The sequence below is a fragment of the Eulemur rufifrons genome, chromosome 7, assembly GCF_041146395.1.
Source record: "Eulemur rufifrons isolate Redbay chromosome 7, OSU_ERuf_1, whole genome shotgun sequence".
Taxonomy (NCBI): domain Eukaryota; kingdom Metazoa; phylum Chordata; class Mammalia; order Primates; family Lemuridae; genus Eulemur; species Eulemur rufifrons.
Genome location: NC_090989.1, coordinates 278,159,987 through 278,185,471, shown reverse-complemented (window position 1 = coordinate 278,185,471; position 25,485 = coordinate 278,159,987). Strand labels below are relative to the sequence as shown.

The 25,485-nt window shown below is 59.5% G+C and overlaps 1 protein-coding gene across 3 annotated transcripts in view; it reads right to left on the bottom strand.

Moving 5' to 3' along the window:
- Positions 1-4,880: 4,880 nt before the first annotated feature.
- The window catches only part of LMX1B (LIM homeobox transcription factor 1 beta), a 76,798-nt gene continuing 56,193 nt past the window's right edge, over positions 4,881-25,485 (bottom strand). The window contains exons 3-8 of one of the 3 annotated variants that reach the window (XM_069474674.1): positions 10,137-10,369; positions 7,721-7,902; positions 7,456-7,533; positions 7,230-7,331; positions 5,341-5,482; positions 4,881-5,038 (exon numbers count right to left, since the gene is read on the bottom strand). In XM_069474674.1, the coding sequence (XP_069330775.1) occupies positions 4,881-5,038; positions 5,341-5,482; positions 7,230-7,331; positions 7,456-7,533; positions 7,721-7,902; positions 10,137-10,369 (895 nt within the window). Of the gene's footprint in view, positions 5,039-5,319; positions 5,485-7,229; positions 7,332-7,455; positions 7,534-7,720; positions 7,903-10,136; positions 10,370-25,485 lie in introns of all 3 variants that reach the window. The other 2 variants (XM_069474675.1, XM_069474676.1) reach the window with 2 other exon arrangements.

Below are 25,485 nucleotides of genomic sequence, written 5' to 3'. Positions count from 1 at the left end.
CCCGGATGGACGCACAGATACACGAAGACATGCAATGACATACCCACGTGCGGATGTACAAACTTCCTCCCCAGTGCACCACACGCATCAGGGATACCATTGTCATACACAGATGGGAACAGCCCTGCGGGTAGACACGGCCACGCACGGCAGCAAGGCTGCCTCGTCTAATCGGTCTGGTCCCCACTGGGCAGCAAGACCCTGGATGGTCTGGCCCTGCCCCAACCTCAGCAGGCCTCGCAGTGTGGGAGGCTCACGCCTCTGAGTTTCTGCGTGAGCCTGGGACACTCCCCAACACCCCACCCCACACTCAGGCCACTTCAGATCTCAGCTCAATATGTAGCTTCTTCCAGGAAGCCGTCCATGGTGCCCCATCCCTCCAGGTGACATCAGGTCCTCCTATAACAGGCTTCATCGTACCTCAACTGAGCTCTTCCCACACTATCTCCTTGAGGCAGGGACCACCGGCCCCCGTTCTCGGGTGGCTGGCACTGAAGTGGCCCTCACAAGTACCGGCTGGTCGAATGAATGAGTGAGTGAGTGTGCGTGTGCGGGGGGGGGGGGGGGTGGGTAGGGTGGGATGGAGACGGGGCGCATCATCTGCTTCCAGGCTGGAGAAAGTTCAGGGTTGGGCTGGGGCAGGATGGGAGGAGGTGAGGTTATGGGGTGGGGCTGGCAGGACCCGGGCCCACGCCCTCCCTCCTCCTTGGCCAGCTGGCCCTGGTGGCCGTCAGGAAGTCTGGTGACATCACACGCAGGACTGGCTCAGGCCCAGCAGAGCCCCCACCCAGCCACCCCCCCAAGGAGAAGCACCACAGGCGTGTACAGGTTGGTTTATTTACAAATATACTGATGTCTCATCTTTTTTTGTTGTTGTTTCCATTTTCTGCTTTTGTGGGAATTGGCGGGGGTGAGAGTGGAGGGCAGGGTGGGGTGGTGATGTGGTAAACGCTAATAAATAATTTAACAATGACAAGTTATTAAATAAAATGTGTCTGGGGATGGCGGGTGGGCAGTGAGAGTCTGTACAAAGAAAACAGGAATGGCCGGCAGCCGGGTCCCCACCCCGGCTGGGCTGGGCTCCCCCGGGACCCCAGGGTGGGGCTGGGGCACCGGAGAAGAGGCTCGCCCGCCCCCAAGGGCTGAATGCTGGAGGCTCCCTCCGCCCGGCCCGGCAGCGCGCGCCCGTGCGTGTGGGTGCGTGAGCCTCCGTGTGCACCGGGTGCGAGTGTGTGTGCGCGTGTGTGAGTGTGGAGCCCTTTCCCCACTGGCCCAGCCAGCCCCAGAGCCGCAGGCTCTCCCTCACCCCAGGTGGTGCCCAGGGCACCGGGCTGGGGCCAGGCAGCTGTCAGCCAATCCTCCTTCCCCCGAGACTCCCAGCATGCCAAGTGAAAACGGCAACCAGATGGCGGGGGAGGCCGCCTCACTGCCAGGGGGCTGCGGAGCTTCCTAAAGGAGAAGAGGCTGCGCCCCAACCCTGTGCTGGGCTCTGCTCATCTGGGTGCAGCGCCAGGGCCTGCCCACCCGCTGCCCGTGCACACGGCCCTTATCCCTCGGCTGTGCTGGCCCCTCGTCTGACCCCTGCGACCTGGCAGTCTCCCAGGACAGCAGAGCACCCGGGGGGCTTCACGGAGCAGGCTGGTGAGGAGGCTCTGGCTTCTGGTCCCCTTCTGCCCTGACTCTGCCACCTGGGGTGAATTCCTTCCTCTTTCTAAGCCTCCACTTCCCTGGGCTTTTCTCCAAGACCCTCCCTGCCCACCTCTCACTTTCTGCCTCTTCCTCCAGAGACCACAGTTACCTGCCTCTTCCCTTGGGTGTCCCGCCACAGCCCCACGGTGACAGTGGTCTCGTACCGTGGCAGGGGTCGGGGGTGGTGCTGGCTACTCCCCAGTCAGGGCTGCACTTCCTCCCGCAGAGAGGGAAGGACCTGTTCCTCTGCTCGCCCCAGCACCCCTGCGACCCTGCTCGGCCTGCAGGTTCTGCTGGGTGACCCTGAACACCTCACCTCCCTTCTCTGAGCCTCTGGTTTCTCACGTGAGAAATGGGTCCCTAACAACATCTGGACAGGGCTGGGATGGAGTGCGATGGCCTCTCCTAGGAGAGAGGCCCTCAGGGCCGGCCCTGCGTCTGCGCCCCACGCTCAGCCCAGGACTGGGCAGAGGGGGCATCGACGTCTGGGAGCCTGCGGGCGGCAAGACACAGCACACAGTGAAGCGGGTCCCTAGGCATGGCTGATGGGGCATCTCTGGCATGAGGGGCCCTCTGAGGTCCCCTTGGCTTTAACAATCTGTGGGGCATGAGTGTGGGTGTCCCTGTACCAGCTCCTGGCACAGGCCGGCGTGATGCAGGGAGCAGGGGCCAGGCAGGATCTGAGGCTGTGAGGCCCCAGAGTGGGAAGAAGTGACCCCAGGGGCCGACAAGCTTTCTAAGGACAAGCCATGCCCGACCTGGAGGCCATCCACAGACGAGGGTGGTGGGGCTGCCACGTCCTGTTCTCGGCTCTAGCTCTGCCGCTGACTCGCGGTGAGACCCTGGGCAGGCCCCTTCCCCTCCCGAGCCAGGTTCTCCAGCTGTAAAACAAGGGATAGAGCGGACCACCCATTTCTGAAGTTCCTTCCAACCCAACAAGGCTGGGAGCGGAGGGTGGTCTTCCAGGGCCGGTGACTACCTTGGGATTCGCCAGGGTGTCCCTGGCATGGTTCAGCCTGTGCATGTGCAGAGGAGAAAGGGGAGCATCTCTCCAGATGCCAGAGTGGCTGCCCAAGGGGCCAGTAGTGGCATGGACCCCGGGCAGGCCGAGGCTGTAGGAGGACCGAGGACATCAACTGAGGTCCTTGGTGACGTTCTGTTTGTAACAAGAAGAGCCCCAGAAAGCCCAGGCTTGCTGGTCGGGCTCCAGGGGTGACAAAGAGCCACATGCTCCTCTCCGACAACCCGCCCTGGTGAAGAGCGTGGCGGGGCTGAGTGCAGAAGCCCAGCATGGGGGAGGCAGGAGGCCCAGGATGCTCTGCAGGGACTGGGGTCCCCACAGCGCGGGGGAGCAGACCACAGAACAGGCTGGTGAACTCTGAGGATTGCAGGGAGAGCCAGGCAGAGGGGCCCACAGGTGGAGAGGGACACTCATTGTCCTCATGTGCTCCGAGGTTGGACCAGGCCGACCTCGGGGTGGTGGCCTAGGCTGGACTTAAAGGCAGGGTTGTGAGCACCTGAACAGGGCACACTGAGTACCAGGGCCCCGAAGGCTGCCCCCTCGCTTTGACGGGGTTGCGCTGAGTCGGCAGGGGCTGAGGGGGACAGCAGGGCGTTGGACAAGATCTTTTGCAACATCCTGCGGCCTGCAAGGGGGCGTCATCCAGGGAGGACTGGATAACGGGCCAAAGCCAAACAGGGAGAGGCCCCCATGGGCCACACACCTTGGGTGACACCCAGGGCCGACTCCTCACATCAGCAGATGTGCCTGGGAGGGACCAAAGTGGTGGTCACAGAGCTGGTGCGCAGAGAGACCCCACAGGCTGGACTAAAACAAGAGGGAACGGAACAAGAAAGTCATCGTCCTTCACTGGGTCTAAACAGTAAATGTCCCCCTCCCATCCTGCACCCATACAGAGAAGAGATGTGGCTTAGCTGTCACCTGGGTGTGAGTGCCAGGGGATTCAGTCATGGAAGGGCAGGGTGAGTAGGGTCCGAGGTCATGTGGCCCAAAGCACTCACTGGGCCTCGGCCGCATTAACAGAGGCAGGGCGCCCACAGCGGGAGAGGGGATGGCCTGCTCGCTTGTGGCCAGCAGATGCAAGGGAGGTCACATCTGCCCCGCACCTTCACAGGGAAAGCTGGGTCCTGCTAGGGGCGTGGTTTGGGAGGAAGAGCTGGAGGCACGGGAGGAGCCTGGCTCTGAGAAGCGAGGACTCAGGGCTGGAGAGGGCAGCGGTGTGGCCAGCGGGACAGGGCAGCTGACACAGTAGGCTCCTCGTCACTGCAGGTGTGTGAGGAAAGGCAGAGGTGGCTTGGGAGGGAGCCAAGCAGCAGGTGCAGTGCCACGCGGGTGCTTCTGAGGTCCCTGTCCACCTGGAGGCCCTGCCGTTTGGCCTGATGCTCCCTGGTTCTCGGGGCTCCATCTCTGCACCCCCCGTCCAGGCAGCCCCCACTTGGGTCCCTGTGCTTCAAGCTCACCCTCCTCTCCTCTTCCTCCCCGCAACTGCTCCTAGAAGAGGCCCTGTCTGGCCTCCTTTCCCCTTCCTGACAAGGCAGGGCAGACCCGCAGGGCCCCCGTCCCTTTTGGCATCCCTGTGGCTGTGTGCGTATGTGCGGGACGTGCCTGTACCTGTGCGTGCATGTGCCTCTCTGTCCCTTTGGGTCTGCCTGGGCTCAGGGCACACCCCTCTCAGGCCGAGCAGTGGCAGGGCCGGTGGGCCTGCCCTCGCTGCGGGGAGGTGGCACCACCGCAGGGCCGGGAACACACGCTTCTCAGGTCTCAGGCATCATCGTCCTGGGGCTTGCATGGGAGCCATGGAGGTTGGCTGGACACAGAGGACGTTTAAAAAAATAGAGAGAATTTAAGCTTCCCAAAAAAGAGACGGGGAGGGAGAAGGTGCTATGGAGGCCGAGGTGGGGCTGGGAGGCGAGCGGCCGTCCGAGCACTCTGGGTCCCTGGGGGTGACAAGGTCTCTGTGGGCGGGACACAGCCCCTGCCCAGGCTGTGTCCATCTGCCGGTCTGGCCGTGCCCAACGGACACTTCAGCCAGGCCCGGCCGGCCAAGGGGAGGGCACCGTATGGCTGTCTGTAGAGTCTGTGCGGGTGGCGGGGTGGGGTGGCCAGGCCGGCTGCTGGGGCCGCAGTCCCGCCCCAGGCCCCGTGCCCAAGCGTCCGTGCCGGCTGGCTCTCAGGAGGCGAAGTAGGAACTCTGCATGGAGTAGAGCCGGTCGATGGGGTTCCCCACTCGGGCCTGCAGCGAGCCCACGTCGGAGGAGCCGAGGAAGCAGTCACTGAGGCTGGTTAAGGAGGTATCGCTGTCGATGTCGTGGAAGATGGAGTCGTTCCCTGCGGGGCAGAAGGGGTGTCAGGACCAGGGTGCAGGCTGGGGCTCCTGGGGGCCCTGTCGGCCCGGCAGGCTGTGTGGCCGGAGGCCAGGGAGAGACAGGATGGCCTGCCGGCCAGTCCTGCCCAGAGGGGCTGGGGTCGGTCCTGTCAGGGGGCGGCCGTGGGCTGTGCTGGCCAGGCCTGCCTGCGCCCAGGGGCAGCAGGTGGCAGTCATAGCCCCAGGCCTGCCCAGCCAGGCAGGGGGCAGGGTCAACGGGGTGGGCGGGGGTGGGGTGGCTTACCATAGGGGTTCATGTGGTCACCTGGCATTTGGGGAGGCGTGAGGCCCTGCTGGAAGGGGTCGCTGCTGCCATAGGGGCTCTGCTCCATGGCCACGATCTGCTGCTGCGGTGGGGCCAGCGGCGTGTAGGAGGCCATCATGCCCTCCATGCGGCTGGACAGGACCTCTGGGGACACAGCACGCCGTCACCACCTGGCCCTGCCAGCCCTGTCCCATGGCCCGGCTTCCCTGGGGGCCCCCCAGATGCCTCCCAGGAGTCCCTTCTGGCCTCAGGACTCCCGAGGGGCCGCTCGCTGGCAGAGGCTGCCCAGACATCTGACTCCCAGCCCCTCCCCCAGACACGCCCGGGCCCCTCTTCCATAATCAGTTCACCAAAAGCCAGGGTCCTCCCCGGCCTGTGCCCCAGCTTTCCTGACACCACCCCACCCTGCAGGTGCTCAGGACCCTGGGGCGGGGGACCCCACCAGGCAATGGTGATTCCAAGTGTGGGTGCCATGTGCTCCCCACCATCTGGGAGCACCGAGGTCCCACACCCAGGCCAAAGAGGCCCAGGGAAGGCTTCCTAGAGGAAGGGGCCCAACCTCGTGTGACTTAATGAACCAGCAGGGGTGAGGCATGCCAGGCTGGGGGCAGCAAAGGCCCGGACAAGAGGAACTGCCAGCTGGGGTGGGGTCCAGCCCATAGGCCAGTGTGGGGGAGATGAGCCGAGAGGGACCTGACCACAGAGGCCTTGGGGGCGAGCTGGGTGTTAAAGCCAGGGGAGGGTCTTAGCAGGGTGAGGGCGAGACAGCTGGAGCAGTGGGCAGAGAGGTCTGGGGAGGGCCGGGGTCTCTGTCAAGGCAGTCGTGGGAGAGACAACTAGGAGGGGGCGAGCGGGACCCAGGAAAAGAAATCACCCCCAATTTGGCGACTGAGCAGATGCCACGTGTGTGGGACAGGAAGGTCAGAGGTGACTCCTGGGGTGGGGAGGGGCAGGACGTGCCGCCTGCTGCAGTGTGGGCTGGGCTGCGCTGGGGCTTCTGTGGGACATTCTCAGGGAGGCTGTGTCAGGAGGTAGCTGGGAACATCGGAGGGCCAGACGCAGCCCCGGAGCTGCTGGGAGACCAGAGGCCGTGACTGCAGCCCCAGGAGGGGCCGAGGGAGAGGAAAGAAAGGACTGGGCTCTGAGGCCGTGTCCTTAGAAGCCCCACGCCCAGCCTGGCCCCTGGCCTGGCCCCCAGAGTCCTGAGCAGAAGGGGCTGCCCATCAGCGCCTGGCATCTGCCCGGGAGCCTCCCTCTCACCCGGGGGCAGGCAGCTCTGCCCCCGCCCCCAGCAGTCCCTGCACTCGCGGCCCTGAAGGCTCAATGTCCCCATGGGGCCCAGGAGACCAGCCCTGGCCCAAGATTCTGATGTAGAAACAGCATTTTTAGCAAAGCCCAGCGTTGGGGGGGCCTGACCCCCATTCCTTCAACGGCCCCTCACCACGCAGCAGGACGCCTCAGCACCCTGACCAGCTTTGTCTGGAGACTTCCGCTGGATTCCAGCTGCGAGGTACTGTCAAGGAGTGTCATCCTGTTAAAAGCACAGGCTTGGAGCCCCATGCTTGGGGCTGACAGATCCCAGGCAAGTCTCTCAATCTCACCAAGCCTCAGTTTCCTCATCTATAAAATGCGACATGGCAATACCCTTCTTTGCAGGGCTCTGTGAAACTGAGGGACACGGGTGTGTTCAGTGATGAGAACCGTGCCCAGCGCACAGTCGCTGTTTCGATTGCAGAAATGCCGTCTCCACTCCCCATCTTTCCTCCCCGTGTCCCCTGGCCCCGCTGCTTCTCCACTTCTCTACGCCTCAGCTGGGTTCTAGGCAGAAGTTCCCTGGGCTCTGATGGCTTTGGTGAAGGTTTCCTGGGAGTCTTGTTAAAAGAAACAGCAGGGGCCCCTGTCCCCAGCCCCAGCCCCGGCTCACCCTGGCCCAGCCGCTGGGAGTTCTGCTGTTCCTGCTGCTGCTGGTGCCGCCGGGCCAGCTTCTTCATCTGCAAGGAGAGCACAGTTCAGGCCGGACCCTCCCTGTCCCTCCCACAGGTGGACCCCCGTCTTCCGCCTGCACCCTGCTCCCACCCTGCCCAGGGCCAGCAGTTCCTGGAGGTGGCCACTCACCTTTGCTCTTTGGTTCTGAAACCAGACCTGGACCACGCGCACGCTGAGGCCCGTCTCGGCCGCCAGCGTCTCCCGGACCTGGCCCGGAGAGAGGAGACAGGTCAGGCCTGCAGGGGCAGCGGCTGGGAAGTGGCAGGCGCGGGGCAGATGGGGGGAGGTGGAGGGATGTCCTGCACCCAGCAAGCGCAGAGTGGGTAGGATCCAAAACGGTGGGTGGGCAGTGTGGGGTGTCCGCCCCAGCAGCCCCACCCCAGCCACCCCTCACCTTCCGGCAGGGCTTGGAGGAAACCTCAAAGGAGGCCTTGAAGGCTCTTCGCTGCTGCGTGGTGAGGATGGTCCGGGGTCGCTTGGGCCTCCGCGGGTCCTTGCCATCATCCCCGCTGCCCTTGCTCTGGCTGCCTTGCCCCTTGGCCGGCTTCATGTCCCCGTCCTCGTCCTCGCTCTTCACTGTGGGGGACGGAACCCGGCCTATCACGGAAGGCCGAGGGGCGGCCCAGGCCCCAGCCTTGTGCCCCCATGCCACCTTCTGCACGATGGCCCCCTCGCCCTCTGCTGACACCCGCACGGCCCCCAGTGCCCTAGGGCTAAAGTCTACCTCCCCGCCCTGGCCCCTCCTCTCCCGCCCCCGTGCTCTGCGTGTCCCTCCCCCGGCACACGCTCCCCACACAGGTGGGCCTGCACAGAGTGAACACAGGCGCACTGCAGACCACAGGCACAGACGTGCACACGCATACGTGCCGCTGCACACGTAGGTGCACACATAAGAAGGCTTTGGTGCAGGCCCACGTGGGAAACAGGTACACAGGAGCACACGCGTGGTTGTGCACAATCCTGTGTGTAGCTACACACAGAAGTGTGCGCAGGTACACGTGTGATCACACCTGAGGGCAGATCTGCTTGCCTCTTAGAGCCAACAGACCCCTACAGAGAAAGGCTGGCATCTGTGGACTGTTCTGGCCCTGGGCTTCCCGGACCCATCTGGTCTGGGACCCGCCTTGTCCCACTGACCTCTGGTCCCTTGGAGACCCAGCCCAGCATGTCAGCCTCCAAGAGAACCAGTTCCCACTGCACCAGCCCAGGGCCAGCTGGACGTGAGTGCTTCAGGGGAGACCCCAGGGAGTTTCTTCCTTGAGGCTTCCAGGGCTGAAGAAGCGACAGGCAAAGACACATGCACCCACATCCTCACGTGAGAGTGAGCACAGTGTGCAGGTGCGCACGCACACAGGGGCACTCGCCCCGGCACACACACATGCAGACTGGCGCGTGGGCCCGCAAAGGCCCAGCACATGCAGCTCACAGGTGTACGCGCACACAGGCCCCTGCTTGGGGACAGGACGTGCAAGCACGCCTACACCTCAGCAGGCACATGCACGGCTCGCAGCAACATGTGCTTTCACCCAGTGACACACCCGAACCCACCATGCACACGTGGCACTCCCACGCCCCGGAGTTTGGGTCTCAGAAATGCCATCCCCAGATGGATGGCCAAGCCTCCCACCCACCGCTGGGCTTCCTGCTGCCCTCGTCTGGACCGGTCCCCTTCCTCCAGCCCTGTCTTCCTCAGAGCACGAGCCCCTAGGGAGGGGGCTGCTCTCCTAGGCCAGGTATGAAAGGACCATGGCACCTGGCAGGCTCTGCTCTCCCCCAGAAGTCCAGGCAGCCATGGGACCAGCCACAGGCTGCCCTGCCCAGGGATAGCAGGGACAGATGGATTGCTCACTGCCTCCACCAAGGGCCCTGGCAGTGGCAGACCCTCCCATGTGGGCAGACCCTGTTACTGTGGGGCTCTGGGTTACACAAAGGGCCTGGCAGGCCAGGACAGCTCCTCTCCACGCTCCCTGCTCAAGTCCTTCCCCACTATTCCCAGGAATGACCAGGGCCGAGGCCACCTCCAGGCCTTTCCTCCTTCAGACTCATTCCTGGCTGGCCTTGCCCCTCCTGCCAGGAGGGCTCCAAACTGGCATAGTCCTTTTGGGGTCTGGAACAGAGTAGAGAGGTGCCTTCACCCTGGGAAATGGGGTCTTCCCCCTACCCCGAAGGGCCCCAGTGCCCCCGACTGGGAAACCGGGAATAGCTCAGGGCTGTCTGCTCCCCACTGTGGAAGGCTTTGGGGGGCTGAGGAAGGGAGGACACATCAGATCCCTGCTCCCAAGAGGTCCCCAGCCTGCAGCCCTGGTGTCGTGCTGTGCCAGGGTGCTGTGCCCCAGTGGGGGCCATGTCAGGGAGGGTGAGGGTGGTGGGCCAGAGAACAAGGGGTGTGGGTATGCATACGTGCAACCATGGCATGTACACGTGCAGCCGTGTGTATAGCGCTCAGTGCAAGAGTATGCTGGGTCATGTGTGTGTGTTTACCTGGGTGTGGCTTTTGCATGCCTGGTTATGTGAGCACATGTCTCTACATATATGTGAGTACATATATATGCTCTTGGGTATGGGTATCCCCACGTGCATTTTATGTGTGTGTACACATGTGATCACATGCATGTCGATATGTACAGATACGTGTGCCTTAGGGATAGTGAGCACAGGTGCGTGTTGTGTGCTTGGAGGCATGCACATTAGTGTCCATGTGTATATACACACACGGATGTGCGAGCGCTGTGTGCGGCTTGGACGCCCTTCCACGACACCCTGCCGAGGCCCGTCCCTGGGGCCTGCCCCACACTCAGGCCAGGGCTCACCGGAGTCGGACTCGTCGGGGCTCACGGAGCTGAGCAGGTCCTTCTCCTTCTCGTAGTCGCCCTTGCACAGCAGCTGGCCCTCCTTGAGCACAAACTCGTCGCCCTTGCGGAGCTGCCGCTCACACACGCAGCAGCAGAAGCAGCCCAGGTGGTACACGCACTCCAGCGCCCGCATCACAAACTCGGTGGGGGCGATCTTCTCCATGCAGCCGCTGCACTTGGCTGCGAAGAGCCTGCAGGTGCACAAAGGGGGCAGTGGCTGGGCTCAGAGGTCCCTCCCAGGGGCCACTGACGCTGAGGGCCTCTCCCTCCTCCCCGACCCTCAGGCCCAAGTGGGAGAGGCTCTTCCTGGGCAGGGCCCAGACAGCGGGAGGCCCTGCAGCAGGGTGGGCGCCGGCATCCTGTGAGAGGTGCCTCTCCTGGGTGTGGCAGCTCGGGGACCTTCCCGCCCAGGGACAAGGTGGCCACTAGAGGGCGGTGTGCAGGGTCCGCCTCAACCTTCCGCGGGGCCAGGACAGCCCCCGTCCTGAGAGAGTCCCGTCCACCCTCACTCCTGACCAGCTCTGCCTCCTCCCTGATGCTCCTTCACCCCCACATCCAAGCAATTCCCTGTCCAACCCACCACCCGGCCTGGGCCCCTCCTCCCCAGCCTGAGCAGCCACCAGTCCCCTCCATGTGCTCCTGACCCCTGCAGCCCTTCAACAACACCCACCCCACCACACACACAGGAGCCAGAGGGATCTTTCCCAAACACTTCATGCTGATCATGCTGCTTCCCTGCTCTAGACTCTTCCATGGCTCCCTAGTGCACGTAGGGAAACATCCAAGCTCCTGAGCCTGGCACTCAAGGCCTATCGTGATCCTGCCTCTTCCCTCACCACCCTCTGCTTCCCCAGGCTGCGGCCCACAGAGCAGCCTGCGGCTTCTCCAAAGCTCCATCATGGCAGCCTTTTGACATGTTCTTTCTCTGTCCCTTGGCTTGGGTGATGCCTCCATTTCAGCTTCCGCACCTCCATCGTGAACAGGTATTTACTGGGCACGTACAGCACGGCAGGTGCTGCGCCAAGCACCGTACGTGCGGAAATGCATTTAATCCTTGCAACAACCCTATGAGACAAGAACGAATATTAACCCCATTTTAGAGATGAGGAAATTGAGGCGCTGGGAGGCAGAGTCGCTTGTTCAGGGTCACGTGAGTAGTAAATGCTGCAGCCAACTCCCAGCTCGGATCTGGTCCAGTCCCCCCGTGACAAAGGTGCTCCATCTCTCATCTCCGCAGACAAACGCGGGCGGGCGTGTCCGGCCCCGGCCAGCACATGCAGGAGGGTCTGGGCAGCCCGGCCCCTCCTCTGCCCGCGCCGCTGACCGCTGCTCCCAGCACCCCCACCCCATCACGTGCCCTGCTCTGTGGGAACTCAGCCTCAACAACACTTTGATGGAAAAATTTATGAAGAATCAAATTATTGCTGCTGGGAGGGAATTAAAACCATTTTTCATTCCTCGCGTCCCTGGGCCACGTCTGCAGGCGCCACCTTGGGAGCGCTGTGCACATCCCATCCCTCTTTATGGCCCGCCATCGCGGGCACAGATTACAGCTGCAATTCTCTTCTAATCGGTTCTGGAACAGAAATGGCCATAAACGGAGGCACTCGCCTGCCTCCCTTCCCGGGGCTGCCGTCAGCACCGCCCACGGCGAGCTGGTGGGGCGGGGTGGACAGGGCCGAATCCAGCTCTGCCTACTGTCCTGGCACTAGCCAGGGCACTCAGCTGGAGGGCACCCCTAGCGACCACTGCCACCCACCTCTATTCTACCCAGCAGGCTCCTACTCATCCTGCAATGCCCAAATCAAATGCCACCTCCTCTGGGAAGCCTTCTGTGATGCCCCAGTCTAGGGGAGGTGGCCTCCTCTATGCTCCCCTGAGCTTCCCTCTGGCCTTAGTTTTCTCTGCTGTAAAATGGGGATGTCAACAAGACCTCCCTTGAAGGCTGTTTCAGGATTCAATGACACTGAGTATGTAACTTGGTGAATACCACAATGGAGTGACGGTGCATGTCCCCATCAGTGCCCAACTCTACTGGGGTTCCGCAGGGCAGGACCTGGCTCTATCTGACCCTCAAGGAGGTCTCAGTGTTCGCAGAACGAGTGAAGTCCTGGTGAGCTGAGGCTGAGGCCAGGCTCTCCGCTCCAGGAGGCAGGACCCCACTGGCCCACAAAGTGCACGGCTTTTCAAGGGGAACATGGGCTCGATTTCAGCTCTAATTTGGCTCTTTGGCCCAATATCCTTGTTCAGGGTACAACCTACCCAACTGTCCATACGGTCTTAGGCAGAGGCCTCTAGAAATCTGGCTGGCACTCCAGCCCTACCGAGGGGCTGACAAAGAAGTGGTTTGCGAACCCGTGCCCCTCACATGTGGGATGCTACCACACCCCAGCGCCGCACTGCCCTTCTGCGCCCTCCCTACGCTGCCTGCCCCAGGGGCCCCACTAGGGTGTGCAGCCTGCCCTCTGCGGCCCGGGAGCGGACAGGCACTGGCGGTGTCTCTGCCAGCACAGCAGGGCCAGGGTCCTAGGCCAGGGGGGGCACACACTGGGCGGCTCCCAGAGAGACCTTCTTAGGCTGTGGGGGGGGGGACAGCAGGGTTGGTGACCTGCATTTGCAGTCGATGCCACCATGCTGGCTGCATTCAGAACAGCCGCGCTAATGCCTTGGCAGCAGGGGGTCGATTGCTACTTTCTCCAAACTCATCAACACAATCTATTATTAATACTTCTCCAAAGGCTCGGTGCCGCCATTACAGAGGCAGCGCCAGCCACTCGGGGCATCATCTGTTATCTAGATTGCAAAAACTCGGGAAATAAAACAAACCGCGTGCACTTTATAAATGGAATGCGCCATCCGTTTGGTCTCCAAGCATCTCTCCACCCAATAAAACATCGGGGGGGACGCATGAAATACTCACTCCCAATTATGGGGCTGCCTTTGTCTACCGTGCTGGGGCGAAAGCTACTAACAGCGGGTGTGGGAGGGGTTGGGGGGCGCCAGTGGGGTCCCCTCTTCTCTGTGAGCCCCTATCCCCTCCCCCAGTGCCTCTCGCCATGGAGGGATTAGTGGGGGCAGCCCCTGAGAAGTCCCTGAGAAGCAGGCCCAGCCATAGGCAGGGACACTGGAATTGGACGGACCTGGGTTCCCTGCCTCGGTCCACCACTTGCTGGCTGGTGACTGGGCAGGTAATTTCGTCTTCCCAAGCCTCAGCTTACTTATCTGTATCATGGGCTCGACAACACGGCCTGCTTCTCAGCATGAGGATGCAGTGGGCTGTCAGAGTAAACCAGCAGGCACAGAGGGCACAGCCCAGGGTTCCATCCTGGCTCCCTAACTTTCTCACTGTGTGACTCTGGGCAAGACATTTAACCTCTCTGAGCCTCAAATTTTTCATCTATAAAGTGGGAATGACCACGGGGTCGTTGGGAGGGTTGACTGGATGTAAAGCGCTCGGCACTGCGCTGGCCTGAGGAAGGCACTCCACAAAAGTCTGCCTTTCTCTGCCCTCTTTTGTCCCACATGTGTCCCAAGTGCCCTGTCGATCACCCTTGCTAGGGTTGCCACAATTCCAGGGGGCACCTCCCTGGCACTGGCTGGGTTGACAGGTCCCAGCTGTACCTCCCTGTCACCACCACCCTGGGTTTGGGGCTGGCCCTTCCGCTTCTGCCTGGCTTGATCTGGACAGAGCACTCCTGGCTCAACGTTCCATGCGTCTCGTTAACATTGCTGAGACTGAGAATACTCAGTCTCCTCCCGGCATCGCCTCGTCAAATCCTCACAGAGCCCTGTGTCCACCCCCCTTTTACAGATGAGCACACCGAGGTGCAGGTCACTGGTTCAAGGTCACGCAGCAGCAGCAGGTACTCTCGCTGCTCCGTGCCTCCCGGCGTGCCTTTGCTCACCAGTCACCCCCGCTCTGTGCCCTTGTCTGCCGGCCCCCAAGGCCTGTGGCCCAGTTCACCCCAAGTTCTTATCACTAGGCATGAGCTCAGCCCCCCGAAGGTAGGGCTGTGCATTTGGGTTTATTTTTTAAAACCAAACTTAACACCCATCCCCCGACACACACAAACACATTTTTTTTTTTTTTTTGCTGTTGGGATCATCTGTGATTATGGAGGAGCAAATTCTATTTTTAGGGGGATCCCTCCCTTGAAGAGTCCCAGGCTGTGAGAACACATCTCCATCTCCTCTGAATTTTTATTGGTTTATTTGTTTAATGCTCAATTTATTAAACTCATAAGGCTAATAAACAAAACTCGGAAAACCAATTTTTTCGGGAGCATCTGAACATGGATTACAAAGCTGATTAATTTCTCTTAAATCCCTGAGAACTGCAGAGACACACGGAGCATGGCTGATTCTTTTCCCTCCAATAAAATTGGCTTCCTAATGTTCTGGGGCCACTCCAGCCTCTCCAAGCAGGTCTTCGTTGCCAGATCTTAGAGTCCATGCAGCACACACTGGGCTCGGCATCCTGGCTCCACCACTTCCTAGCACTGGAATCTCGCACAAGTCCCTTCTCCTCTTGAATGACAGTGTCATCTGTCCAATGGGGATAATGACAGAGGCTGACTTACAGTGCCATGCACGTGAGATGGGCTCTGTAAGTGGTGATCATGACCACTGTTATCTCTCCAGGCACCTGTTCACCATCCTCAGAGTGGAAGATCCCCTACGTCCTCCTCACTGCCATTCCCACACCCCGTCACAGCACTTAACAGTTTATGTGGCCCTTCACTGGGTTCTCAGAAGAGTTACCACCGCACGTGCATGCTTTCTACTCTCAGGGGGACTCCTCTGCCCCTCAGGACCACCCTAGTCACCCCCTTCCTCACCAGCCTCCTCTACACTTCTCCAGCTTCCTGACCACTGCACCAGTCCTACTCAGTGGACACTGTCACCTCCCATTTCACAGAGGAAACAGAAGGTTTGGGGAGAAACACCCAAAGTCCTGACTTGCCTCCTCATCAAGTCAAATCAGATTACATATCCCTTCTCTTTCAGAATGTCCAAGAGCACCCAACAATTTCAGGATAAGCCCAAAGATCTAATTGTGGCATCCAAGGCCCCACCTATCCTGTTGCACCTGGGTCTAGCAGCCAGGCTTCTTGCTGCTCCCTGAACCCAGCAAGCTCCTTCTTTTCTCCTTAGTACTTAAAATTCCATCCACTTCCAAGGCTCATCCTTCTCTCCCCCTTTCCTTTGCTTCTTATGGAACTCTTCTTCATCCTTCAGGACCCATTCAAATGTCACCTCCTCTGTGAAGCCTTCCCTGATGCCCACAGTCCTAGCCACTCTCCAGCTACTTGTGTGTCTGCAGCCCCTACTGACCTTGAAATCAGACACCAGGTCTAATTCACCCCCAGGCTCTGGCATTGAGGAAGTGGTTAGTGAGTGAGTGTTGAATGAATGAACACCCTTGTGAGAAATGAAATGGGCAGCCAGGTAGGACAAGAAAATATTAGGTACTCTGCTTCTAGGGGTCAGAGAACACCTCCAGGTAACAAGAGAAGTGAACTCGCCCTCCCCGCCCCCACCTCCTTCACAGCTATATGACTCGGAGTCCAGTTTTCTAACTTTTATCAGTGAAGTTCCATGCACGCCTCCTACTTAGACCCATGGGGGCCATGTGCATACCATTAATAAATGACTCCCCTGATCATAAGTGACTGGACCAGGCCTGGATATCTGACTCAAGGTGGGCCAACTGGCCTCTGCCTTGTGTCCCTTCCTTCCCTGCTCACCCAGGAGCTCTTCGTCAGCCCCCAACCCATCTTCAGGTGTGTGGCCTTCCAGGTCTCCAGCACCAGCCACGTGGCCTTGGGTAATTCACACCCCTTCTTTGAGCCTCAGGTTCCTCTTCTGTAAAATGGAGGAGCTGACCCCTCCCTCACAGGGCAATTGGGAATCTGACGAGTCTTAACCCATGCGGGACGGCTTAGCTCAGCGCCTGGCACAGAAGGCTTTCAGTGAGTCTACGTCTCACCGTGGTGCCTGATGCAGGCTCTGGAACTTCCTCTTCCTCACCTCCCATTTCAGTCTGAAGCCCCCTAATTGCATGGTCGGCGTGTGCTCTCCCTGTCTGTCCCTTTGTAGGCATGGGCTTCTGTCAGACCCTCGTCCAGGGCCACACTGGGGACCAGGCAGATTCTGGGCCTGGTTTCTCCAGACCCAAGCCCCACAACCCCTGGAGCGAACACTGCTGGAAACACTCTCCTCCCTCCATGGGGACCACAGGGCTTGGCCCCTGGAACCGCATCCCTTCTGTCCACACTGGCTGCACCTTCTCAAATTCACCCAGCAAACACCCCTGGAGGCTGACTCTGAGCTGGGCTCATTAGAGATGCCTGGGGAACAGAGTTAGACCAAACCTCATCCTATGGCTGCTGGCAGAATGTGACGTGTGCTTCTCTGGGGTACTGGGGTACGCCCAGCAAGCCCAGAGGCACAGGATACAGCAATAGTCAGTCTGGGGAAGAGCTGGAAAAGGTGACTTAACAGAACCTGGTTCTGGAGGTGGAAGGCGCAGGCCTGGACCCCACCTCCACCCCTTACTAGCTGCCTGACCTTGGGGAAGCCACCTCCACTCTCTGAACCTGTTTTCCCATTTGGAAACTGGGATCCCAGCCCCCACCTTACCAGTAGTCACTGCAAGTACATATTGGTGTGGATTCCTGTGCTACCTCCTCCCCAGGCTGGTGGCAGGACCCCAGGGTGACACAGGTGTGAGCACTTAGCACAGTCGGTGCTCAGCCTGGCGGCTAATGTTCTCACTGCTGGTGGGACTGTGTGGTCCATGATGATGCTGGGTGAAGAATGAGCTGCAGTTCACAGGAGCTGAGGGGACAGGACCCTAGACACTCTTGGGCTGCTGCTGCTGGCCTCAGCCTGTCACTTGGCGAGGGAGCTCCCTGGCCTCCTCCCTGCCACACTGGCTGACATCTCCCCCACGTGCCTGCCACGTCCTTATCATTCCGGGACATAGCTGTTTTTTATTTTGAGACAAAAAGGGGCCTGTTGATGGGGGATCCAACTCAAACCAGCTGCAAACATCTGCTTTGATGCGGCAGCGGCGGGCCGGGGCGGCGGCGGGAGCCGCAGGCGGGGGCCCCGGTGCGCGCGTCAATCACGCGGCTGGAATGCGCGGCGCGGCCGGTCGCACGGGCCTCCCCGGCCTCCCCGGCCTCCCCGGCCTCCCCGGGCCTCGCCGCGCCGGGCCGAGCATGCGGCGAGAGCTGCCCGGCGCTTCCTGCGGGCGGGCGGCAGACGCAGCTGTGCGGGGCCTCGGCCCTTTGATGGGAGCCCGGGGCGCTGTCGGGAGCCCGGCGGCGGGGCTGGAGGTCACCGGCCAGGGGCAGGGAGGGACGGGTACAGCCGGGAACCATCCAGGGGCCAGCCTGGCCAGCGAGGCACACGTACACATTCAGTGCGTCCACAAATGTGTATTTAGTGCCAGCTAGGTGCCAGGTACTGTAGGAAGGTCAGAGACAGAGCAGTGAGTTAAAGGGACAGTCCCTACGTCCTCCCACCTCCAGCTTCCATTCTCACAGGTGAGGGGACAATAAAATTTATGTTTTAACAAATAGATACATCCGCATTCAGAGTACAACAAATGGTGACAATGTGGTGAAGAAAACCGAGGCAGGGAAGAGCGATGGGGTTGCAATTTCAGAAAGGATGGTCAGAGGCTACTGAGATGCGACATTCCAGCCTTCCAGCAGAGACCAGAGGGAGGGTATCTGGGATATGGGGGCAGGGGTTCCTGGCAGAGGGAACGGCAAATGCAAAGTCCCTGAGGTCAGGGTGTGGGCCAGGAGGTGGTGGGGGGAGCACTTGAGGCAGGAGCCCTGGGGGGGGTGGCAGAGGGGGATGCCATCTGACACTGACTGGACTGGGCTCTCAGGCAGCTGTGGGGAGACGAGTTGGGGGGCAGGGAGCCTTTGGGAGGTGATCGGTGATCTCAATCATCCAGGCAAAGGATGGTGTCGCTCAGACCTGGTGAGAGCAGGGCAGGTGCTGAGAGATGGTCCTCCCAGAACGCGTTCTAAAGGATGCTAGAGAAAGGACAGGGGCATGGAGGAGCCCGAGATCTTGGGGCCGAGCAGCAGGAAGGACGGAGTCGCCACTGGATAAAAGGGAGACTGGGGGCAGGTTGGGGGGGTGTTGGGAGGCAGCTCTGGACACATTAGGTCTCAGCTATCTTCTAGTGAGCCATGTGGACACGTCCAGGGGGCAGCTGCTTGGGCGAGGCTGGAGCTCAGGGAGAGGCCCAGGCTGGAGACACTGTGGGGGCTGCTGGGACGGAGACACACAGAGATACACACACAAACACTCACACACACACTCACGCACACCTACAGAGTGAGCTGCTGCGTCCATGTGGCTTAGCACCTGACAACTGGTTCCCCACCTCTGGGGCTTGGACCCCTGAGGGGTCGGGTGAGAGCAAAACCCAGAACCCAGGAATCTCTTTTCCATTTGGGGATTCTCTGGGGACCAGACCTCCCCTGGTGACAGGCAGGACCGACCCGCCTGCCAGCAGGGAGAGACAAGAGTCCAGGGCGGGTGGCAAGGAGAGCATCGGCCCCCTCTGACCACCCTCCCAGGCCTCCCTTCCAGCTGGGCTCGGGACTCTGATCCAGGCCAGCAGAGCTGCAGGATATCCTGGGCCAACCGGGCGTCAAGGGCCTGCAAGCTCTGTGCCAGGTGCCACTCTAAGGGCTTTACCTGTACTATTTCATGGCCTTTGGGTTGACTCTCTTCCCTCTTTTTTCTTCACTGGCAAATGCAATTCATTTATTCACTCATTCATCTAACATTTATTGAGCACCTACTATGAGCCAGGCCTTCTACTGTCAGGCAGTAGGAACCTTCTCCTCCCACCTGCTCATCAAACCCTTTGAGCTGATCACAGGTACCCTCCCCCATTCTCACTGAGGTCACCAGCTCCTGGCTGCCAAATCCAGCAGCCATTATTATTGTTATTATTACTTGCTAAGATTTATTGAGTGTTTCCTCCATACCAGGCCCTGTGCTTTATTTGCACATGCAATAAGACCCCTGAGAGGTAGGCACCGGCACTCTCTTTTTACTAGAGAGGAAAGTGGTGCTCGGAGAGGGTATCATGGCTGCTTAGCATCAGAGCTGGGGTTCGAGGCCGGCACATTGAGTTCCAGAGCTCCTGCTCCTCTTCCCAGCCGCTCTGCTCGGCTTCCTGGGACGCCCTGCTTGTGAAGCCCCCTCCTGCCTCAGCCCGCTCTGTGCTACCCACCTCCTGGAATAACTCTGCACTTGGTCCATCAGCTTGGAGCTGCTGGGCCCATGCCCTGGGCTGAGACTGGGGGTGCCAAGGTTATAGAAGTGGGGGCTATGGCCTCCGTAGTCCAGAGGGCTGACAACACAGGTGGAAGACGGCAGACCCCTCACCGTGAGAGGTAGAGGCCTCTGGGTTTCTCCCTGGGGTCCTGCATGGCCAGAATGGACCAGGCCCAGACCCAAGTGCCCAGGAAGGGCTGGGGGATCCGGGGTTGGGTCTGATGAAGTTCAAAGTCAGCCAGGCGGAGGGCAGAGCTGGAGGTCAGGGAAGACTTCCAGGAGACTTTGAAGAGTTTGGAGGATTCCAATGGGAGAAGTGGTGGGGCTAGGATGGGAAGGGATGTGTCTGAGTCCAGAGTTGGGCTCTGTGTAGAGGCAGAGAGACCAGCAAAGGTGTGAAGAAAATGGAGGCCATTTTCAGGGTTAGGGAGACATGGGTCAGGCTGGAGCCCAGGCAAGAAAGAAGGGTCAGGCTGGAGACCTTGAATGTTGGGCTAAAGAGGGCAGGTCAGATGGCTCTTGTTCCCATCCAATCACCCACCCACATGGCCACTCAGTCAGCTATCCATCCATCCTTCCACTACCCATCCATCCACTCTTTCACCCATGTATCCATCCGTACAAGCATCCTTCCATCTACCTGTCCACCTACCTACAAATCTATCCACCTGTACCCCATCTACCCACCCTTTCACCCATCTATCCATCTGTACAAACATCCTTCCATCTACCCATCCATCCACCTACCTATGTATTCACCTGTTCCCCATCCACCCATCTACCCATCCATCCATCCTTCCACTTACCCATCCATCCACCCATCTATCTACCTACCCATCTATCCACCTGTCCCCCATCCATCCACTCTTTTACCCATCTATCCATTCGTACAAACATCCATCCACCCAACAAATACTTAGGTACTTGCTCTGTGCCAAACCCTGTGCCGTGACTCTTCCTCTTAAAAGAGCAGAAACTAACTGCCTTTCAGGCCTTTCACTATAATGTAAGACTCGATGCTGTAAGCATCTGTCTAGCACCCACCATGACCATGCTCTGTGCTAGGTGATGAGAAATCAGTGGGTACAAGGCGCAAGGCCACAGCCCTCAGGGGGCTCCTGGTGGGATGGGGAGCCAGGCATTCCAGGGGAGAGCAGTCTCAGCAGCAGAAATCCTGGAGTGTGTAACAGCTAACCCCACTGATACTTTGGCCCCACCATCCTGACCGAAAGGATTTTGGATTCCCCGTGCATAGACCATAGCAGTTAATTAGGGTTATAAAAACATTGATAAACTTCCTCTGAGCAACTGTTTTCTGGAACAAACTCCATTAAGGCAATTTAATTTTTTGATCAATTTTCTTTCTAGTACAGTTAAATAATTTACAACTTTTCTCATTATTTCCCTAAAATTATTTTCATTGAGATAAATTATTTTTCATGAAAAAAATTTCAGTTAAGCTTCTCTCTATCATCAGGTTTGTGCCTGTATTGGATCTTCCTGGTTGACTCCTTGGTGAATTTGTGGCAGTGGCACATCTTACCATGGGTAGTTTCACTGCTGTCACTTGTATTTTGTACTGATTATTTCACCAAGTTAAATTTCCCCAGGCTCAGTCGGGTGGTTTTCGATGTCACCAACAAAATTACCAAAGTTCATTACCACAAATTTTACCAGGCAGCTAATGAAAACACACTCAGGGTCAAAACCATGGTGTCCAGACAGACATGAGGGTGTCATATATTGGGTGCAAATGTCCAGCTTCAGCTGGGGTCCCAGAGACTAAGTGTGCTCCTTCCTGCCCTTCAGAGACTCATAGATGGTGGTGACACCTCCCTCTCTTGGTTAAGCCCCCCAGGTTCCTATGGCTGTCTCTCCACACCTTGGTCACCCTCTGAATGAGCCTGAGTTTGTCCATGTAGCCCTTGAAGCATGGAGCCCTGTAGCTCATTCCTCCAGAGGGAAGACCAGCCATCTCCTCTCTTATTTCCCATCCTATGCTCTTCCTAATGCAGCCAGAGATAGCTCCAGCTCAGTTGGTCCAGTCACTGAGGGCCTCACTGCCCCACCTCTCTCATGAGATCTGGACGAAGCCTCCCCCTCACCCTAAGTGCCCTCACACACCTGCTATGTCCCTACTGGATGTCACACTCACAGGAGCCAGCCCAGCCAGGTCCTGCAAGCTTCACAGTCAGGGGCCACCGGGGAGGTGGGAGTCCCTTCCTTCTGCAGGTCACCCAGCTGGAGAGATGCAGAGCCAGGACCCCATCCCAGGTCAGCCTGGCTGGTAACCACCACCCTCTCCTGCCTTCCCAGTGGGTGGGGACAGGGAAGCAAATGCTCCAGAGGTTTGGGAGCCTGAGACCTGCTTCTAGCCAGTGGCCTGAGTGTGCTGGGCTGACGCAGAGCTATAGTGGGTGGGCAGAACGTGTCTCCCAGCCGAGCCATCCACAGGGGCCCGAGAGAGTAACCTGCGAAGTGGGTGCAGGAGAGGAGCAGGCTCCACGAAGGGCTGGCGGTGGAGGTGCAGAAGGAGGAATTCTAAAGGGGCCACTTAGACGTGTGGGTGGCATTCATTTCCTACCCACAGTGCGGACTCTTTGTAGGAAGCCAGAAGAGGATCCAGGAGACCACGTCCACACACCGGGGTCTCCTGCGTTCCTGCGTGCCAGCTGGGGGCGGGCAGGGCGGGCAGGGTGCGCCGCCGCCCGTTAGTGGGTAACTGATCACCTCTCGCCCTGCCCCAGCCACCCGCCACCCGCGCGAGCCGCTTAATCACCGCTGGCCCGGCTGCATTAGCATAGTAATGGCCTTTAAATTGAGCCTCTTTGTTTTTTAATTAAGCTCCCAGCAGGTACAGAGAAGAGCGATTATTGAGGAAGCTGCCAGCGCTAATCGCCCGCAGTCATTTCACAATTAAAAAGCGCCGGGCTTTAACCCTTTCCCTGAGCCCGCAGTAGTTCCCCCAGCATTTATCTAGCACCAGCTGTGTGCATGCCTTCCCGAAGGGATCCGCAGACCCTGCCCCTAGCAACTTGGAGAGGTCCCTTGCTAACTCCCCATTTCGCTGACGAGCAAACTGAGGCAGAGAGAGAGTGGAGGTAATTCGCCCAAGATGCGCACAGCTCGGGTGCGGAAGAACTGGCATCGGCAGACAGGTAGTTAGAGACGTCCAGCTGCCCGGTCTTGGCGCCCTGCGCTACCTCTGCTTGGAAGACCGTGCCATTTGCGAGTCTGGCAAAATCCTTCTCGTCCTTCCAAGCCCAGGTGGACACTTCCCAGCCCCCATATCATGGAATTCCCAGGGCATCCTCCCCTTCCTGACAGTTCATCTGTTCCCCAAATCCTGATGTGGCAGCTACTGTGTGGGGGCGCGGTGCTGGGTGCTGGGGACAGCTGTGAACCAGTCACTGGGACACAAGCGAATGTGAGGGCGGCTGCGATTGCTCCCGACCCAGCCCATGCCGGGGGTGGGGGGGGGGCGAGGCAGAGAAGGCCGCTCTCCGGAAGACAGAGGTCTGGGCTCAGACAGGGAAGGGGAGAAGCTGCCAGATGAGGACGGAGCGGACAGAGAGGCAGGCAGTAGAGGACACAGGGCGTGCAAGGCCCAGAGACAGGACAAACAGAAGCCAGAAATAAAAGGCGGCAGAGTGTGTGCGAGGGAAGGAGTGGGGCGCGTGGGACAGGAGGAGGCTGGAGCGTGCAGGAGCCCGCCGGAGTGTGCAGTGTCTTGCAGACCATCTACTTTAAAATGTTTTATTTTAAAAATAATAGAATTTATTTTTGAATAGGTAATGCATTCCACGATTTAATATGAAAATGTACAACTACAAAAGAGTGTTCGCTGCGTCCTTCGCCTCCCCGCCTCCCTCCAGAGACACGTCACACGCACGCAACACACACACTCCAGTGTGTAGCCACCCTTCCCCTCCCCGCCTGGGTGTTTGGGTTTTTTTGTTTTGTTTTGTTTTGTTTTGTTCTTTGTTGTTGTTGTAATGAGGACTGCTTGAGGTTTTTGCCCACTTTTTTTTTTTTTTGCACGAACACTAATATACTCTACAACTGTTTTGCTCCTGGTGTCCGTTTTTCCCCCGCCCCCCAAGTGGAGATGCCAGGGCCTAGAACACCTGGTTTTACAGCTGCCTGATGCTCAGTCGTGGGGCAAACCCTAATTTATTTAACCCATGCCCTGTTGATGGCCTTTCCAGCTATTTAAAGGATTTTTGTCTTAATCTCAAGAGCCCTGGGAAGCCATTGAAAGGTTTTAAGTGGGGAGTGGCTTGAGCGATTTACATCTTTAAAAGATCATTCTGGCTGCGGAGTGGGACCAAGGGTGGGGGGGCTCTGAGCAGAGCGGGAAGACTAAGAGGTTGAGGCGGGAGCCCAGGAGGTGAGAGGCACAGGGGTCCTGGCTGGGGCGGGAGAAGGGGGTGATATACTAGAGAGCAATCTGTGGAGGGTGTTCTAGAAGTCCATGGGGCTGTGGGGTGGATGGGAGGAGCCAGGGGCTCCCTTGACCCCGCTGGGTACCTGAGGGGTAGAGCAGCGGTGGCTAGATGGGCACGCAGGGGGGGGGGGGGACCACGTGGAGATGCCAGTCTCGCCCCGCTCACTGCCACTGCATCCATTCATCCGTGCTCAGGCTCTCCGTCCAGACGCCCAGGAGGAGACAGATGTGAGCAGCTCAGCTCCCCTACAGCCGGCCCAAGCTTCACTTCCGCCTGTTCACACTTCACTGGGGCCTGCTGCTGGTGGCCCTGGTCGCCTCCACCCTCGCTTCTTCCACCCCAGACCCCGTGCGGAGCTGGCGTTTGTGAAGAGGGCAGCCCTGAGACAGCCTGGCAGCTCGCTTTTTAATAAAGACAGAGGAGCTTCCGCCGGGCACAGGTGTGGGGGTGAGGCGGGCTCAGGACAGAGAGATATGTTCTGCCCCTGGCCACCACTAGGAGAGACCCACTTCTCTGTCTTTGGCTCCCTGGTGTGTGTGGGGGGGGGGGGCAGGCTGTTGATGCCCTGGAGTCCCCCTCGCCCTGTCCCTGACTCGGAGCAAGAGATGTCCTCCTAAAGACAAGGTGCAGTGGGGGCAGCCAGGACCACCCTCTGGCTGCTCGGTATGCCGTGGGAGGAGGAAGGGAGCACAGGGCCCTGCAGGCAGCGAGGGGTTAACAGTCGGCTCAGCCCCATCTATCAGCCAGCATCTCCCAAACAGACGGACAGACAAGGCAGCTGTCCAAACAGGGCTGTGTACCTGGCCACAGCCGCAGAGAGGACAGGGCAGCGGCTGTTTACTCTGCTCCCTGCCCCCGCCACAGGCGCACACTCACACTGGCAGGGCATTTCCATGCAGCCTCCCTCGGGATGCGCCCTCCACCCCTGCCCCTCCCGCCACCCCGAGTGAGCAGATTCCTAAATGCTCCTCTCTGAGATGAGGCATGTCCCTCTCCTGGGCGTCCCCAGGAGTTGGAGACTGAAATGGCTGATTGGCCCAGCAGGGCTGTGGTCACCTGAGCCTGTGGGTGGGTGAGGTTCTGGGGGGGGGGGGCGTGTGCAGTGCTGGCTCCCAGCAACGTTCCCCATGGCCAGGGGGGAGCAGAAGCTGAGTGCCTGGGGGCCTGGGGAGCCACCACCTCAAACCACCTCTCCGGAATCTGTGTGCCCAGGGCCTGCCCTCTGCCCGCCCCTCGCAGCCCCTGAAAAGGCCCCACCTCAACTCTCGGTGCCTCCAAAATAACCGACCTCGTTTGGCCCCAAACTGGTGTCTCCTGGGCTGCCTCCAGCCCCCTGACGGTGCCGACAGCCACCTTGTCCCCACGTGGCCCGCACAGGCTCCTGTGCAGCTCTCGGGTCTGATGCTCCTCCCTGATGGTGAGTGTTTGTGGGGCCGGTGTGTTGGGCGCCCCCAAATTCTAGCCACCAGCATGCTGTGCCCTCCCCCAACTCTGCCGGTGGCTCCACACTTCCACACTCGCTCCCCCAGGTCTCCTCCAGT